Here is a 17,886-nt window from a genome sequence, read left to right as displayed (position 1 = left end):
CGTTAAATACATGTTTCAAACTGATTGATGTTAGGTAGAGTAAAATATTTTTGACAATGACATGAAGTGGAACATTTGTACATTTGAAGAAAAAATAGGTGAAAATAATAAAAAAAAGTGCATGAGGATTGAGATTTTAGTAATTTTGACTCAGTGAACTCTCTGCCTAAAACAATTTTTGATTAAATTATCCATTTCAACAATTGCCTAGTACTATTTTACCTCTATTTTCTTTTCTGGATAAGGAACACGACGACAAATCCTAGCAAGATACCAAATATTAAACCAAAAATACCTGTTCCTACTGCAGAGCCCAGCACGTTTACCACTACAAATTAAGAAATGGTTATAGATAGTAATATAAAATGGTTAAGTAAATGAAAAACATATGTATGCTGGTTAATAAGATTCAAAGTCTTTACGATTTTAACAAATTTAAATGTAATGCCACACTTGCATATCCTAATAAAACATTGGTAAAAAAATCTGATATTGGATAATATGCTTTACTGTAAATGTTCATACAATAAGTTGTTTGTACAAGTTCTCTACCGAAAAAGGAATAAGAATAAATTATATATATATATTTTAATAATTTACACATATAAACCTACTTAAGTGAAAAAATGAAGATTTTAGAATTAGATTAGAATGCAAGATTATTTACACAATTTTGACAATGCTATGGAGATTTAGCATAAATACCGTATAGCCGGATTTTTTGGCGGGACACAGATATGGCGATTTTAGGTTGCCAAGGTATACCACTAATTTTGGTGTATAATATTTTGGTAAATTCAAATTTTTACTTTAAAGCCGCAGGTACTTTATACAAACCGCGCTCTTGTTACACCTTCCCAATCTGACCAAAGTTGTTGGGAAATCCTGGGAAAAAAACCAGATTCTATGGATAAATCGCACCCCAAATTTGCAATTGCATATGTAGCTATTATTCAAACTGCATAAATGATGCAAAAACATTTTTTTAAATCATAACAAAATAAATATATATGAATTTAAAAACGAAAGTAGGATACGACCTTTTTTTTCTTTTAAAAATTAGTTTATATGTAAGCTACATTAATTTTGCCCATATATTAAGTCTTTGTTGTATTTTTATCGATTTTTGGTTATATAAGTTCATAGATTAAGGACGCCTATATTTCTTTTCTTGAGCATTCCAAGTATGTTGAGATATTATATGCTGACTATGCATTCCAAGCGTTGTTTACGTTTACGGTTGTGTTTACGTGAACAAACAATCCCAAGAGCTATTACTTTCACATATTAATTGATATAATTTTTGAATTATATCAAGTACATGTAGTGTAAAACAATAATTGTTAAATAAACTTTGTTGCTCAAGATTGTATTGGTCATAAAAGACAGGTGACTCGAAACAAACATGACCTTTCTCTTTTTTTCTTTAGGATTGATTGGAGTAAAAGTTTAATCCATTTTTTTTAAAAAAAGGTTAGGATAAAGAATTATATGTAATTATTTTAATTTATTTAAAATAATATAAATTGTATGGATATATCGACATGCCGTAACCATCATTCAAAAAATCGGGAAGTTTACAAACGCAAGGCGTGCAGACTATAAAGAATAAGGTTCACTTTTGTCTTATTTGGCCCTGTGTATTTCTGAAAAACTGAAAATCCATAGTCTTTAGTTAACAATGCATTGAACATCACTTAGATTTTTGGTGACTCCGTATCTATCAAAAATGACGAAATTTTATGGCTTGTCTATGCTCACTCCTCCATGGCACCTGATCCCACCTCTGATGTTTCGGAGGTCCGTGTTTGCTCTGCTCTTATTTTGTATATTTGTTTAATGGACGTTGAGATTGAATACTGTTCGTTATTTCCATATCCTTCTCCTCATTATGACTTCACGAATTGCGCCAATTCCCTTATATTCTGAAAAAAGTGTACAAAAACTGCAAATATTTAAAGCTATTTTTAGATATTTAATATAGAGCGCAACTACTGATCTAAAATATACAACAAGTAAATGATAGAACTGTTTTTGAGGATTAAAAGACATGTTTTATTTGTTTTAGATAAGAGAGTACTTGTTCTCATATAATTTCTCTTCACGGAAAGTACTCAATTATACCTGTTTACCTAAAAATTCAAGAACATTGCAATTTCAAAAAGCCAGTTCTCAAGGATCTGGACTTTAAGGAGAAAATTTTTATTACGATATGAAAGCACTGTTTCTCTCTTTTTTATTTTAATGCTTCATATGGAAAATCAAGTGTTGATGAATCAATTGGTATACAGGGCCATTTTATGCATAAAGTTTATTTTGATGATTTTTTTTATAAATCGACAACATTATATCCCCGCCAAATAACCGGCTATACGGTAACTGTTTCATTTTTATGTGAAAAAAACGTTGAAGTTACACACAATTTTTGACATTTGTAGAGAAATTTCATCAATAATTTCATTTTTGTGTGGAAAAAAGAACGTCAGAGTGCGGGTAAAAGTATATAAATTTTGAATCTATTTGTTTAAGAATGCGGAACATTGTTTTTATTAATAACAATATTATTAAAGATTTAAAAGACCTATAATTTCAAAATTAAAGATTTAAACACGAACATCATTATTAAAGTAAACGTGATTATGTAAAAATTGAATAGAGGTGTTTTGTATATAAGTGTGGACAATATTTAAGGAATTATAAAAAGCGTAAACTGAACCAAACCAGGTTAGCATCGAATAATTAGGCCAATAATTGGAGTCATTCCTTGTAGTTTAATTTTAAAACAGTTCAACAACTGTGGGTGTAAAATTGTGTTGGTTTTTACGAGTTCAAATTTGCAGCTCAATAATACATTCCTAGTTACGGAAGTGATATGAAACAAGGGGAGGTAATAACTGATATACAGATCTAGCAGCCATGATGTTTGTGTACAAGAGGTAAAATCGAGCTACTGATTGAAGTTAAAGGTACATTTGTTAAATCTGGAATTTCCCATGAATTCCAAGGACTGCAAATGAGGGGATTGTATGCATACAGATGATCAAGCTGGTTGTCAAGAGGGTGTTTCCCCATACCAAACCAGGTTATTAAGAAATAATTTGCGTTCCTTTTTGGTAATCAACCAATGAGAGACTAGAATACATGTAGAAACAAAATTAAATTATAACATTTTAACGTCAAATGTTGAAAGTAAAACTTCTGAAGAATTTGAAACGAAAGTGCTAACCTTATTGCAACATGTGTTGTCGGTGTTACTTATATATATATATATATATATATATATATATATATATATATATATATATATATATATATATATATATATATATATATATATATATATATATATAGGCCATATATTACAGAAAAACTCATTTAGTACGAACACGGATATACATGTAGCGAATTTACGGATATAGCAAAGTCTTTTTGGATCCCCAACTATGTAAATAATTTAATGAATTTCTTACACGGTTGTAATGAATTATGAATATAGCAAAGTAGTTTAATAGGTCCAAATGACTTCGTTATAACCTAGTTTTATTGGTTATGGAAGATATTGCATTTAAAATTATGCCGGTGCGTTTATAGAAGCGTCAGAACATTATAACGTAATTTGACGTCTTCCTACATCTATTGTTCAGATTCTGGATTTGTTTTTTTTTTATTGTCTATCCTTAATATAACGAGAGTTCTATCTAAAAGTATGGTTTACAAAAGAGTACGTAGTTCAACGTTTTTTGGGGAATGTATTATATTTGGTTATAATTACACAAATCATAGTATTACCTAACCTACTATATAAGTTGTAATTAGGCATTTTGAACTATTTCTTGATTTATTTTTTGCTTTTGCGTGATCATGAAACAGTCGAACTGTTGACCGGGCCACAGAATGAACTGTTGCCTGGCTGAAATATCCATTATGACGTCAAACTCAATTTCCCGTACTTTACAGCTACATAACATTGGATTATGTATAAAATAAAGCAATTTAATGCATTCAATTTGAAATTATTATTTGAAAAGTAATCCTGATACCTATATAATTATATGTTTAATTTAATATCACTATCAATGTAATACTATGCCCCTTTCACTCATTATAGATTTTTGCGTTAAACGTCCAACTCAGCGTGTTATATTCAAACCTTCAAGACATTATTATGTTGTTTACAAGTGAGGCACTGATAAATTGATATTTTATCAATGTATTGTTTTTAAACCAATTGGGGTGAAAATTTGATTAGTCTTTTGTTTAGTGTGGTATCAAGAAATAAACGCTTTTGCCGATTTTATTCTAAAATCCAATGATTATCATGTCTATATCATCATTTTTAGAAATTATATAGTAGGTTAGGTAATGAAACACTTATTTCATGACAACTCGGGAAACAGTCAAACTGTTGTCCCTCGATAATGGGGAAGACCTGCGAAACTGTTGCCCTCGGCTTTCGGCCTCGGGCAACAGTTTACCAGGTCTTCACCATTTCCTCGGGACAACAGTTTGACTGTTCCCCTCGTAGTCATGAAATAAGTGTATACTGTGTGCTATACGGGAGATTTCAAGAATTAGAAATAACCCCAACACGTAACATTGATTCATAAGTATTAATATATTAATATTGTAATATAAATATTTTGTATATATATACCTTCACAATATGTTGCAAAAGAAGATTTTTTAAGCATATCTTTTTTAATTGAAGATTAAGATTATTACCAATTGCAACAGAACCCTTTTTTGTGTGACTAACCTTGATAACATTGTTTTTTCTCGTTGTTGTAAAAATGACCAGATCGGCAGGAGCATTTTCGGTTTCTTGAGCAGACTCCTCCATAAAAACCACATTGTTCGCTAAATAGGCATTCCTCACCATATTTTGAAGCGCCGTTTTTAAAAAGGGTTTCTAAAGAAATCTTAAGAATGATTAAAATAGCAATTTAAAAAAGACAAAAGCAAGAGAATGGGGACAGTTTTCTACAATATTTACCTTTAACTTGAAGAAGCAACAATTATTGAATGTATATATTTATTTATTAATTAGGTATCATGATTAATATGGATTTATATGAGGTATTTAAAAAGCATTCGTCAACATACCAAGTACACATTTATCAGCATCAATATATTCCTTATATCCATCTACACATGAGCAGCGATTCCTTAAACATTTTCGTCGATCATTTGACCTATAGCACTGCTCGTCTGAAAAGCAACTTTCTCCAAGCTGCATATTTCTTTTATCTACAATGTAAGATAAGGAAATTTTGTTATTGTATCTGCTTGCTATTGCAAGAAGGAAAGTTCTATAAAAATGACGTAAAATAAATAATACAAATTATACACAAATGTTCGTATATATTTATAAATTCTTTTAATTTTTGTTAAATAAAATTGAAAAAAAAATATTTATTAAAAACGTTTTATATATAAACATATACATTACGTACGGTAAATACTGTAATCGCACTTTCCTTGAATGGATACCTGTAAATAACCAGTTCCTAAGCTTCTATAGCAGCAATATATTTTTGAGATATGAAGATATCCCAGTGCTTTGTCTGGAACATTTGATGAAACATCTCCATTGTAAATGCATTTACTAAATCGACGAACTGAAGCGGTCATGGAACATGGAATCATACAGTTTCTCGTATCTTCAAAAATGTTCATGTATACATGTATTTACAAATCTATATTAAATTACATTATCAAAAAAATATAACGCTAATAAACTTAATTAACAGCATCAAAGATGAATACTTATTAAATTGATTGGTATCGCATGCCACGATTTCCTTAAATAATCTATAGTCAATCAAGAGGCAATAGGGCCACTACGCTCACCTTTTGTAAATTTTGGATTCTTTTACATCAATCAACATGAATTCCTAAATATGTGAATTTTTAATCCAGTTTTGTGCCCCAGGTTATAAACAGGAACCTTGAACAAAAATGAATCTTCTACACCGGTGGGATGTCAGATAGCTCAGTCAGAAGAGCGCATGCTACATGATCATAAGGACGTGAGTTCGAATCTCGGCGTCACCCGCGCGGCGCAGTGGTTAGAGCGTCTCCTCTAGAGTCGCGAAGATAGGAGTTGATCTTTATGTTGCGGAACGTGGAGACCGTTACTTCGGATGAGAAAGTATAAACCGAGGTCCCCTGATGCAGTAGGTACAGGCACGAAAATGATTCCTCGTTGCTGAATGACAACAATCAATCAATGAATCAATTAATCAATCAAATCTCGGCCGCTACTAAGTCGATAAAAATAATGGATAACAACTGTCCCTTCGCCTTGCTTTCTGCACTTTGAAGTAAACCAGCCCGCGTATCATGGCAGGCGTGGCACAATAAAAATCATTCACTGTTCAATTGACATCAGTGCCAAGTAAAGATCAAAAGGATGAGGTGACTTGTGGCCCCCGGTAAATTGACAAAAAGTTAAATGTACGAATTTTACTCAAATTTTTGTATGAAACTAATCACTGATATGTATACCTATATGAGATACCATTTGTAATAAAAATAGAAATGTGATTTGAAAGATATACATCTTTTATTTGGGTAGAGGTATAATGTTTACATCCAATTCCCATTGAATTTTGACCCCGCCCCACTCTTTGAAGCCCTTAAAATATACGAGCGCAGATAGTTACAACTTTCTTCTTTGGCTGGTCACTGTATTTTATTGAAATCTACCTTTATGTGAAAGGAGAAAATTATACCTAACTGCGCTCACATGTTATTTTTCTTAAAATGTAAAAATCTAGCTGGCCTTTTCCATTATGAACAGATCGACGAAACTAGATTTTCTGACGTAAGAATAAATTCATATGCTAATCGAGGCACTGGCTATTCTTTCTAACTGACCAATCAACTAAATGAACTTCGTTACGAGTGAATACCACAAAAATACTACGGAAACATGCTTGGAGTTTTACTTCTTTCCGATAATTTTAATTGCATTTGAGTCACAGATAAGACACGGATCTACCTATGTACAATTTCCAAGACGACAGTAAAATTTATATACAGTTACAAACAATTGATAATTATACATTAGTTTAAAGTTTCGTAGCGTGTTTATTGAGCAATACGCTAGGTCTACATGTATTCCCGAGTGTCAGTGAATACAAGTTTCATGTGCATTTCTTGTCCTAAAAACCGTAAATGCTGAAAATCCATGCATATTATAAATATAAACAGCCTTGACTGACCATTATAAAAGTTTGAAATGTAGAAAACTGTAACGGTAAATTGACCTAAACCACGTGTCTGTGATAAAATGTAAACGTAGTAAACCATCATGCTTTGTTGTTCTGTCATCGGATTGGACAATGACTATGTGCAAAATAATAACAATAGCCATATTAGGTCTTCTCGGACACGCATATCCCTCTATTGTATAAGACTCGCCCATTCTCTTACCAGAGAAGAACATATTCTCACAATCCTGGCCGAATTTAGCTGTGATTGGGTCCAAAAAATCAAAGATAATGCAGTATTCCTTAAAATGTTTCTGAACTATTGAAATTATTCAAAAGGCGTCATATTTATTCACTCATTTTAAAAACTACAAACATCGTTGTAGATTAAATACACGTATAATTAATCGTGGAAAAAGGGGCCCCAGATAGCAGTTATGCCACATCATCCTTTAAATCCCTTTACCACTATGTGATGTGGTCTCTATATGAGTGAAAAATTCTCGATGAGAACACAAAGCAATATACAATCAATATCAATTATTTTTTAATTACTATGATTAATCTTGGCTATGGTGCTTTTTAGAAATTATATTTAACAAGAGGCCTTATAGGTAACCTTAGTATATAACAACTTTCTAACAATTGAACTTGGTTCGTGATTTAAACCAAAGGCCACGAAATTCACCATTTTAAAAAAGGCACCACTGCTTATCATAATTATACATTTAGCATACTTCCTCTGGTTACTTAATACCTAGAGGAAGATCAAAGTAACAAAATGAAAATGCATTTCCACTTTATAACCAGTTGTGCATCCCACCCCACAGGAACCACTATTCCTGGGGCTAAATATATCTCAAAATTTTAGAAAGTTTATCAGAAAGGACAAGATAGGGTAACGACCGAATTGGGCCCCTTATTTGATGTAAAAATCAGAACACTTGTAGAGGTGGGATAGTTTGTAGTTAAGAAGTTAAAATAATACATGTACTTACTTGAACAAGAGGCCCAGGGGCCATAGCGCTCACCTGAGCACTTATCGGCTAGGAAAAACACAAATCAGATCAGAACTAAAAGTTAACTGAGGTTGAAGGGGGGGGGGGGCTGAATTAATTTTAACCCCACAGGGGACCATGATTTCAACATGCTAGAATCTACACTACCTGAGGATGATTCCATATTAATATTACTAATCATGGCTTTGAAGTACTTGAAAAGAAGATTTAAAAAGGTGTCCCTATATTTTCCTATGTAAAACTTTGGTCGGACATTTTGGCCCCACTCTACCCCCGGGGGTCATAATTTAAACAAACTCAAATCTACATTACCTGAAGATAATTTCACATGTGTTTCATCTTTACTGGCCCAGGTTGTTCAATGGTTCTTGAGAAGAAGATTTTTAAATTTTTTTTCCCTATATATTCCTATGTAAAACTTTGATCAGCCATATTGGCCCCACCCTACCCCAGGGATCATGATTTGAATAAACTTGAATTAACACTACCTGAGGATGATTCCACAGTACATGAGTTTCATCTTAACTGGCCCAGTTGTTCTTGAGAAGAAGATTTTTCCCTATATATTCCTATGTAAAATTTTGATCGGCCATATTAGCCCAACCCTATCCCCAGGGGTCATGATTTGAACAAATTTGAATTTAAAATACCTGAGAATGATTTCACACGAGTTTCATCTTTTCTGGCCCAGTGGTTCTTGAGAAGAAGATTTTTAAAGATTTTTCCTGTATATTCCTATGTAAAACTTTGATCGGCCATTTTGGCCCCACTCTACCCCCGAGGGTCATGATTTGAACAAACTTGAATCTACACTTTTAGTCTACCTGAGAATGATTCCACATGAGGTTCATCTTTCCTGGCTCAGTGATTCTTGAGAAGAAGATTTATATAGATTTTCCCTATATACTCCTATGTAAAACTTTGATAAGCTATTTTTGCCCTGCCCTACCCAACGGGGTCATGATTTGAACAAACTTGAATCTACACTTTCTGAAGATAATTTCACACGAGTTTCATCTTTCCTAAATCAATGGTTCTTGAGAAGAAGATTTAAAAAAAAAAAATCCCTATATATTCCAATGTAAAACTTTGATAGGCCATGTTGGCCCCACCCAACCCCCATGGGTCATGATTTGAACAAACTTGAATCTACACTATAAAAGGATGATTCCATTTGAGTTTCATCTTTCCTGGTCCAGTGGTTCTTGAGAAGAAGATTTTTAAAAGATTTTCCCAATATATTCCTATGTAAAACTTTGATCAGGCATTTTGGCCCCACCCTACCCCGGGGGTCATGATTTGAACAAACTTGAATCTACACTACCTGAGGATACTTCCCTATAAGTTTCATCTTTCCTTTCATAGTGGTTCTTGAGAAGAAGATTTTTAAAACATACCATCAAATTTTCATTATTTCTGTATTATCTCCCCAAGAATTAAGGCGTGGCCCTTTACTTGAACAAACTTGAATCCCCTTTACCTAAGGATACTTTGTGCCAAGTTTGGTTTAAATTGGCCTAGTGGTTCTTGAGAAGAAGTCAAAATGTGAAAAGTTAACAACGACGACAACGACGACGACAACGACGACGACAGACAACGAGAAATTTTGATCAGAAAAGCTCACTTGAGCTTTCAGCTCAGGTGATTAGTATTAATTTTGATTCAAAGCTCACATGGAAGCCACTAGATGGTGCAGAATTAGGACAATTTCCAGATTTGACTCAATTATGGTGGAATTTCATCATATTTGAGAAACTTCTCTCTTCGGAAAACATAAAGCACAAGCTTGCCTATCTGAGATTTTTACACAAAAACTGATTCTGATATTAGTGTATAAAATATTTAAATTTTGGTTGATAGGTAAGCGTGTGCTCTTTGTTTTCCGAAACAAAATGTGCTGTAAAATGTGACCTCTGTATATTCAGATTTCTTAGAACCAAATGCCCATTTTGTGGCAGTGGTAATAACAGGTATATGGCTACAACTGTTGGATCGTTCTGAAGGACACCTAAATTCGGGGGTCAAATACTGGTCTTACCCTATCTTGTTCTTTTTTTCATTATAAAAAGTTTATTGATACCAAAGAGCCGATTTCAAAGCATTAATTTATTTTCAGACTATGAAACCCTCCCCCAGAACCCCTTACCGAGGGATCCAAAAATTTACCATTTTGCTAGATGCACCTTTCCTCATTATAAATATATACATGTATATACTTTGATCATTGGCATTACACGCAGGAGCAAAGGAAAAGATGTTCAAAGAAATAATGCATGTTCCATATATTATCAATTGATTTCCGCCCTCAACTTGAACTCCTGAATAAGAGTGCCTCTTCCAAAATTGTGAATTCCATGGCCCCTGGGTCAGGGGTTCTGGTGTTAGGGCGGGGCTGTAATTGATTGTATAGTGAAAATGCATGACTCGGCTAATGACATTTTTCCTACTTTCTACTTTTTTTTCTAGAGTTTCTCAGATTAAAAAAAAACATTTTATCGCTGCCCTGATATCCTAGAATGTCATTCTTTTTTTTAATGAGGGTTGACTGTCTCCTGAAATTGATTTCTTTTCAACAGAGGAACTTATTACGTTGTAAATTGGGACAGAAGCGAAGTAAAACTTTTTAATTTGAACCTCTAGAATTTTTCTACTTTTGCATCATTTTACTCAGGATATGACTACCTTATGTAGTGTATTGCGTTTAAATGATGGAATATTTACTTGCAGAGTGATCCGTGTTTGGCTTTTTTTTTTTTATATTTTTATAAATTTGAAACCAATTACGATATTTACAAAAATATACTGAGCAAAATAAGTTTAGCAATTAAAGGTATTTAATATATCAAGTAGAAAGAAGTAGACAAATAATTTATAATGCATTTGAAATGTTAAATTTTTCTCGTATAACAAAGAAAAGGCAATATTTTTGTTGAATCCAAGATGATGTGTGTTTGCCCTTGCGATGCGTGATTGTTGATGACGTTGAGTAAGTGATATTGCTTTGAGAGGTCTTTGAGCTCGAAAAATGGCTGAACGTTGCCTGTTTCCTACAAATTGTCCGCATATCCTCACTCCAGTAAAACGGCATAACTCTGCTGCAACTTAGGGAGCAGCCATAAAACTGTAACGTCTCGACGTTGTAACAGTTAAACGATCATTGCTAATTGTCGTTTTTCGTGGACCTTTTAAGCACTGGCGATTGATTACGTGTTCAGTCGTTCGGAATCCGTTCGATAGTCGACATTTGGTGGACTGATGCAAGCAAAAGTGTTCAGCGACATCTTTTTATGAACAACCAATTATTAGCATCCCTATAGTCCTTTAACGTTCATTTTCGGAAAGTCCTGGTGTTTTTGCCATTAGACGTTTTTGCAGTTTTACACCGGTTTTCTTTTAACAAGCATGTTCAAAATGTTTTTCTAGTAAAAATTTTTCCCGGGCCATGTGCGTTCGAGCGTAACCTTTTGTTTCATTGAATTGTCACAACGTTGGATAAAGCGGTTTCTGCGTGTCCAATTAAAAAAATAAATCTGTCTTTTGTTATCTTTATCTCTATTGTTTTAAAGAAGAAGCATAACAAAACAATTAAGAAAAATATTTTTAAACCATACATACGGAAAAGCAATTGCTAAACTTATTTTGGTCAGTATATATACACAATAATTGATTTTTTTTTGTTGAAACATTTCTACATGGAAAAATGCTATTGATTTTTAGAAAAAGAAAAAAATTGCATCCAATTCTTCACAGTATACATGTATATTTCATTTGAAATCACTACAAAACACATACTGGACCGATAGTAATAAATTGGCATTTTGTCTTACATGTCACATACTAGGTATTTTTATAATTAACCCTGTCATCTCTGGAATGTATTCAATTTTATTAGAGATGGCAATTCTTAACCGGTTAATCGATTAATCGGTCGGAACGATGCTAATCGGTTAGGAAATACGTAATCGGTTAAATATATGTAAATTTAAACTTATTTTCTTGAAATTCACTTTTTTAAAAGGAAATCACTTCTTAAAGTTCAAAGGGCGTTTTTACATATCTTGTAATTAAATAATTTGGAGGTAATTATAGCTCTCCTGATTGAGGTCACAGGGTAATTGGTCAGTTTGTAAAGTGTTATTTGCTGTTTTTAAAACATCATTTTGTTAACCCGACTGCCCTGCATCTGATTTTTTAATGATGAAGAAAAAATCACAATTTAGCACTTTAAGTTAATATGTCTATATTTTGCCGTTATCTATTAAGTTATGTTATATTAGAAAAAAAAAACAGATAAATAAATAAAGTGAGAGTTCAGACATAGTTTTGATTATGGTCACAATGCAGAATAAACTTCTTTTTCGTCTGCGTTTGAAAAATCTGTGTCTGATTCTCAGGCAAGATTCATGGTTTTCTTCATTTTTTCTTGTAAAATGAAATTAAAATAAAATATACCCACATGCACATAAAATATACAGATCAAAATAATTTATCAGAATGAAAATTAAATATTGTCTGTAACTTCTTTTATAGCTTTCTTGTGTATATGAAGAAACGTCAAAATATTAATCTTGATACGACTAACCGGTTAGTCGGTCGGAACGTCTAACGGTTAACCGATTAGCAATTCTGTAATCGATTGCCTTCCCTTAATTTTACTGAATATGAAACTATAAGGGGTGAGATACTTTAAATTTTTATTACCTTGAGTCTTATTTTGCACAATCAGTTGTCTGGTAGCTACTGCAGCACATCTTTCATAATCATTAGTAGTTTTATTTAAAGTCTGTAGAAGAACCAAAACGTCCTCAGCACACAATCTGATAAAGTATAGTGAAACCACCATTCAGATCAGAATAAATTTTGGCATATTAAGAGTCATACACATATCATATAAATATCATATGTAATGAAATGTTTTGTTGTATGTTTGTGACGTCACCATGTAAAAATAACTTCAATATGTAGATCACTTGTGACAAATACTATTTGACTCAGTCGTACATGTACTCAAGCAACGAACCTCTGGAAAGTTAAATTTATATACTGGAAATTCCTTTGCAGTAGTATGAAAAATATGGAGAGAACAAACTTTGTGCAAGATCAAAATCCACAAAACAATACAAAATAAGAGTGGTGCACACACGGACCTACAAAGCATCAGACCAGTTGTATTGGAGGAGTGAGCGTCCCCTGCTAACCGGTCCCCACCGCCGTTTGCTCCTTGTCATGATCGGGAAATAATGGAAAAATCCATCGTCAATTCAGTGTATAAATAATGGACTGATAATTAGTATGAAAAACGTCAGTCAGCATTTGATTCAATGATAAATAGTATTTGCTGACAAGTTCATGGTATCGACCATTAGATTAACTGATTGATTGTATGTTGTTTAACATCCCTCTCGAAACTTTTTTCACTCTATAGAGAGGTCACCATATGCGGGTGAAGAGCTACCAATTTAGACCTATACTCGGCACTCAGGGCCATTGAGAGTGAGGGCTCTTTATCGTGCCAACGCTACATTGACACTGGACCTACACTTTTTTTAAGGTCATATCCGAAAGACCCGTGACTTTCACTTCTAGTGCCGAGCGCTTGGCGAAGGAACAGGAACTACCTATGTTTACGACTTAGGTATGACGCGGCGCCGCGAACGAGAATCGAACCTGGGCCTTCCGATCACGAAGCGAACTCTCTACCAGTAGGCTACCGTGACCGGTATGTAGTGTGGAAAAGTTATGTTAGCTATATCAAACTATAGCTAATCATATAATTTTTCCAGTTATATTTGTAAATGTTAAACATTAAGCACGGAGGAATACAAATTTAGAAATAAATGTTTGGTTTTTTTTTAAAGAAAGAAAAGGAAAGATTTTTGAATCTTTTATTTTTATTTAGTCTTGAAGGTGTATTTTTTTTATTGGAAAAGAAGACGTTTATTCGTTTTAGAAAAAAAACTTCATGGTTCAGTAATTTGATACGCAGATTACTTACTTTACTGGAGTGGAATCAATGACCACAAGAGTAAAGCTGATGTGAACGAAGTATAACAAACAGCAGACGATGTGTACTGAAATGTAAAATTTTTTCTCATGTTAAATATATGAATTATTGATCTCGTTGATTTTTAGATACTTTGTTATTCTATTTATTTATGCACAATAATGTTTAAGGATTAACATTCTGTCCGCAAGGCTAATATTTTCAACATGTTGGAGAAAAAATTACCCAATCTTAATGTTTTCGCAGAAGTCATTTCTTATTTGTTGTCTTGTCTTTTCTTCTTCATTGACATCAACTGTTTGCCCTTCTAGATCTTAAAAAAAAGCAGAACATCATTAATTTTTAAAATTTACTTCATGGTTTATTGTGTAAATTGTTAGATTAAGAGGTATTTGGTATACGATGGACCCAGAGTGATGAACACATGTAAGCTGAACACGTTTATTCTAAGACATAACAGACTCGCACACAAAACAAATGAAATTATCTGATTGGCTAATAATGATACAGCATCAACTGGTTTTACTAATAAATGAAAGTCAGTAAAAGGTCAAACTAATAACAGGAATATAACATCCTCCTCATCTTACAAAAAAAAATGAAACTGTCATTGAGATGTAAACATAATAAAGCTTATACAAAACTGTTCATTTTTTAACATCAATCTGAAAATCCTTAAGATGCGAAGGTAGGTTAACTGTCCTGCCAGATCGCGTCTTCACTGCTGAATCAGCCTTCGGAGCTGATGTGGTAACACGAGCATCAGGTAAGTTTGGCATCGGTGCCAGAGGTACAGTGATACGTGGTTGCACAGGCTGTGGGCTGATCTTAACTGGTGACTTGGGTTTAGTCAGTGTTTTTGGAGTAGGTACTACAGACGGTGCAGGCACAGGTATGTTAGGTGAAAAGGTCATCACTGGAGGTTCATTGGTAGCCTTAAGGGGATGAAGGATGAATGGTCACGTGACTCAGTTGATTTACGTCATAATCTCTGATAAAATATGTACAAAACGAGATTGAAACCACAGTACTTGTATAATTTTTTTGACTGTTTGTTTGCGTTCACCATCTAGTATAAAAATATCTGAAAACATTCAAAATTTCTTGCAAATATTATCAAATTGCGGAATAGATTAATCCACTCTGCCGTTTCCCTACTCTGCGCGTCCAGTGCGTCTTTGACGTCATAGTGGATCTCTTAGTTCAGTAAGATCATACACGGTAAAAAACGGGTAGTATAAAATCATAAAAACGGGCCATAATATGTACATGGTAGGGTATTTTGTAAATTTCAGAACGCAAAAAATATTTTTACATGGTTGTTGACGGAAAAGTTCTGTGGGTTTGTCTTATTTCGCTTATTTCAGGAATGTGTGACGTCATAGTTGGGTTTTCCCGTACTCGAGAAATGTAAACATAACACGTTTTTCTCATGATCATGACTCGTTTAACTTTGCCCCGTGGAATATTGAGCTCAGCTTCACCAATCGATATTTTTACAGTTAATCAATACAATGACGACCTTGAACTTCGACGTAAATTTTCAAATATTGAATGATAGGATTTTTTGCAAATTATTTTTTTTGGTTTAAGTTGTCCTAAAAAAGTCGTAAATTTCCGTCTCCAGATGTGGTGTTACAAAAGAATCTTGCTTTTTCGAATTTTTAATCCTATTCATACTCTAAAATATTTTGAAAGACACATTTCCGCTGGTTTATTTTTTATCAATGGTGAAAAATTTCAATTATCGACCGAGTAATGGACCCAGAAACACGGAGAATAAAAACTCCGCTCAGACACTGTGGGGTATGGTATTTGTCACTCAATATCTCAGAAATAAGTCTAGCAACCTATTGATATGTCTGCTTTATAGTATGTAGGACATACTAAATAAGATATATACAAAATATGAAAAAAAATAAATGACAGGTATTTTTTCAGCTAAAGGTCCTTCATCCCCTTAAGGTGTACTCGATTGCGTCGGTATATGCGGTCTCCAGAACTGACTTCATAGGAGCGATCATCTAGACGACGGATGACTTGACCTTTAGCCCAAGGGGCTTTACGGTTGACGAATGGTTGAAGACGAACAACATCACCTTCCTCGAGAGGCTTGAGGGCCTTTGATTTTCTGTCGAAATAGCTTTTCTGTGTTTCCTGTCTCTGCAAGATCTTACGGTGAATATCATCAGTCTGTATGCCTTCTGGTCGGAGTAGGGTGGTTGTCATTGGTAAAAGCGTACGTGTACGGCGACCAAGACAACGCTGTACAGGGCTTGTGTTCTGTCCTTGGGTCGGTGTGTTCCTGAGATCAAGAAGTGCCAGATACACATCCCTTCCGGACGCCAGAGCTTTTTTGATGATAGTCTTTGCTGTTTTTACTGCAGCCTCAGCTTTTCCGTTGGCTTGAGAATTTCCCGGACTACTGGGCTGATGTCTGAAGTCATACTCTTCTGCAAAGTTCAGAAACTCGAGACATGAGAATTGGGGACCGTTGTCCGAGACGACAATCTCAGGTAGTCCGTATCGAGCAAAATGATACTTCATTCTCTGGATGACATTGATTGCAAGTGTTTGGCGCAGTTCATCAACCTCAAAGTATCCAGAGAAGTAGTCAACGAGAATGAGATAGTTGATGTTGTTGAGCGTGAAAAGGTCAACACCAACCTTAGACCATGGTCGGTCTGGAACATCATGGGGCGAGAGTGGCATCTTGGTATTTGCCACTTCCATGCTACAGCATGTCTCACACTGTGAAATGAATTCCTTTATGTCGTTACTCATGTTCGGCCAGTAGAGACATTCAGCTGCTCGTCGACGGGTGCCAGTGATACCTAGATGAGAGCTATGGAGTCTTTCTAGCATTCTTTTACGGAGAGTCTGAGGAACTACGATCCTGTCTCCACGTAAAATGATACCATCCGTAAACGAAAGTTCACTTCTGAAGGATGCATACCGTCCTACCACGGGAGGTAGTTCACTAAAGAGGTCAGGCCAACCTTCCACAATAGTCTTACGAAGACCCTGTAGTGTCTCATCTTTAGCAGTGTGGAGTTGTATCTCTTTGATACGCTCAGGAGAGACGGAGATATGTTGAATAACATTGATGTCAATTATATACATATGTCAAGTATGTCATCCTGTTTGCCCATTCCTGTGTCAGATGAGTACGCACATGACAATGTGTCTGATATGTGTATTTTCTTGCCCCTGTGGTACTTAACAGTTATGTCATACTTCTGGAGTCGAAGTTTCATTGCTTGTAGGCGTTTTTGAGCTTTCCAGAGAGAGCCTGGGATGATAGTCTCTAGCGGTTTGTGGTCAGACTGTACCACCACATGTCGAGCAAATGTGTAATGATGAAACTTCTCCAATGCAAAAACTATGGCCAGAAATTCCTTCTCGATCTGAGCATAGTTCGCCTCAGTTTCAGTGAGTGCTCGGCTAGCATATGCTATTGGCTTTCCTTCCTGTAGATTGATTGTATACTGTTTAACGTCCCTCTCCAGAATATTTCACTGATATGGAGACGTCACCATTGCCGGTGAAGGGCTGCAAATTTGGGCCTATGCTCGGCACTCATGGCCATTGAGCAGGGAGTGATCTTTTCCGTGCCACACCTGCTGTGACACGGGGCCTCGGTTTATAC

At 34.4% G+C, this 17,886-nt stretch overlaps 1 protein-coding gene across 1 annotated transcript; it reads right to left on the bottom strand.

Moving 5' to 3' along the window:
• Positions 1-16,178: 16,178 nt before the first annotated feature.
• On the bottom strand, positions 16,179-17,360 carry LOC134242487 (uncharacterized protein K02A2.6-like). Its single transcript, XM_062724576.1, has one exon. The coding sequence runs from the start codon at positions 17,358-17,360 to the stop codon at positions 16,179-16,181; it is 1,182 nt and encodes a 393-aa protein (XP_062580560.1).
• Between the last annotated feature and the right edge of the window lie 526 nt (positions 17,361-17,886).

Source organism: Saccostrea cucullata, unplaced genomic scaffold, assembly GCF_032062105.1.
Source record: "Saccostrea cucullata isolate Sc308-1 unplaced genomic scaffold, CSIRO_AGI_Scuc_v1 ctg5144, whole genome shotgun sequence".
Taxonomy (NCBI): Eukaryota; Metazoa; Mollusca; class Bivalvia; order Ostreida; family Ostreidae; genus Saccostrea; species Saccostrea cuccullata.
This window is presented reverse-complemented; position numbering and strand designations above follow the sequence as displayed.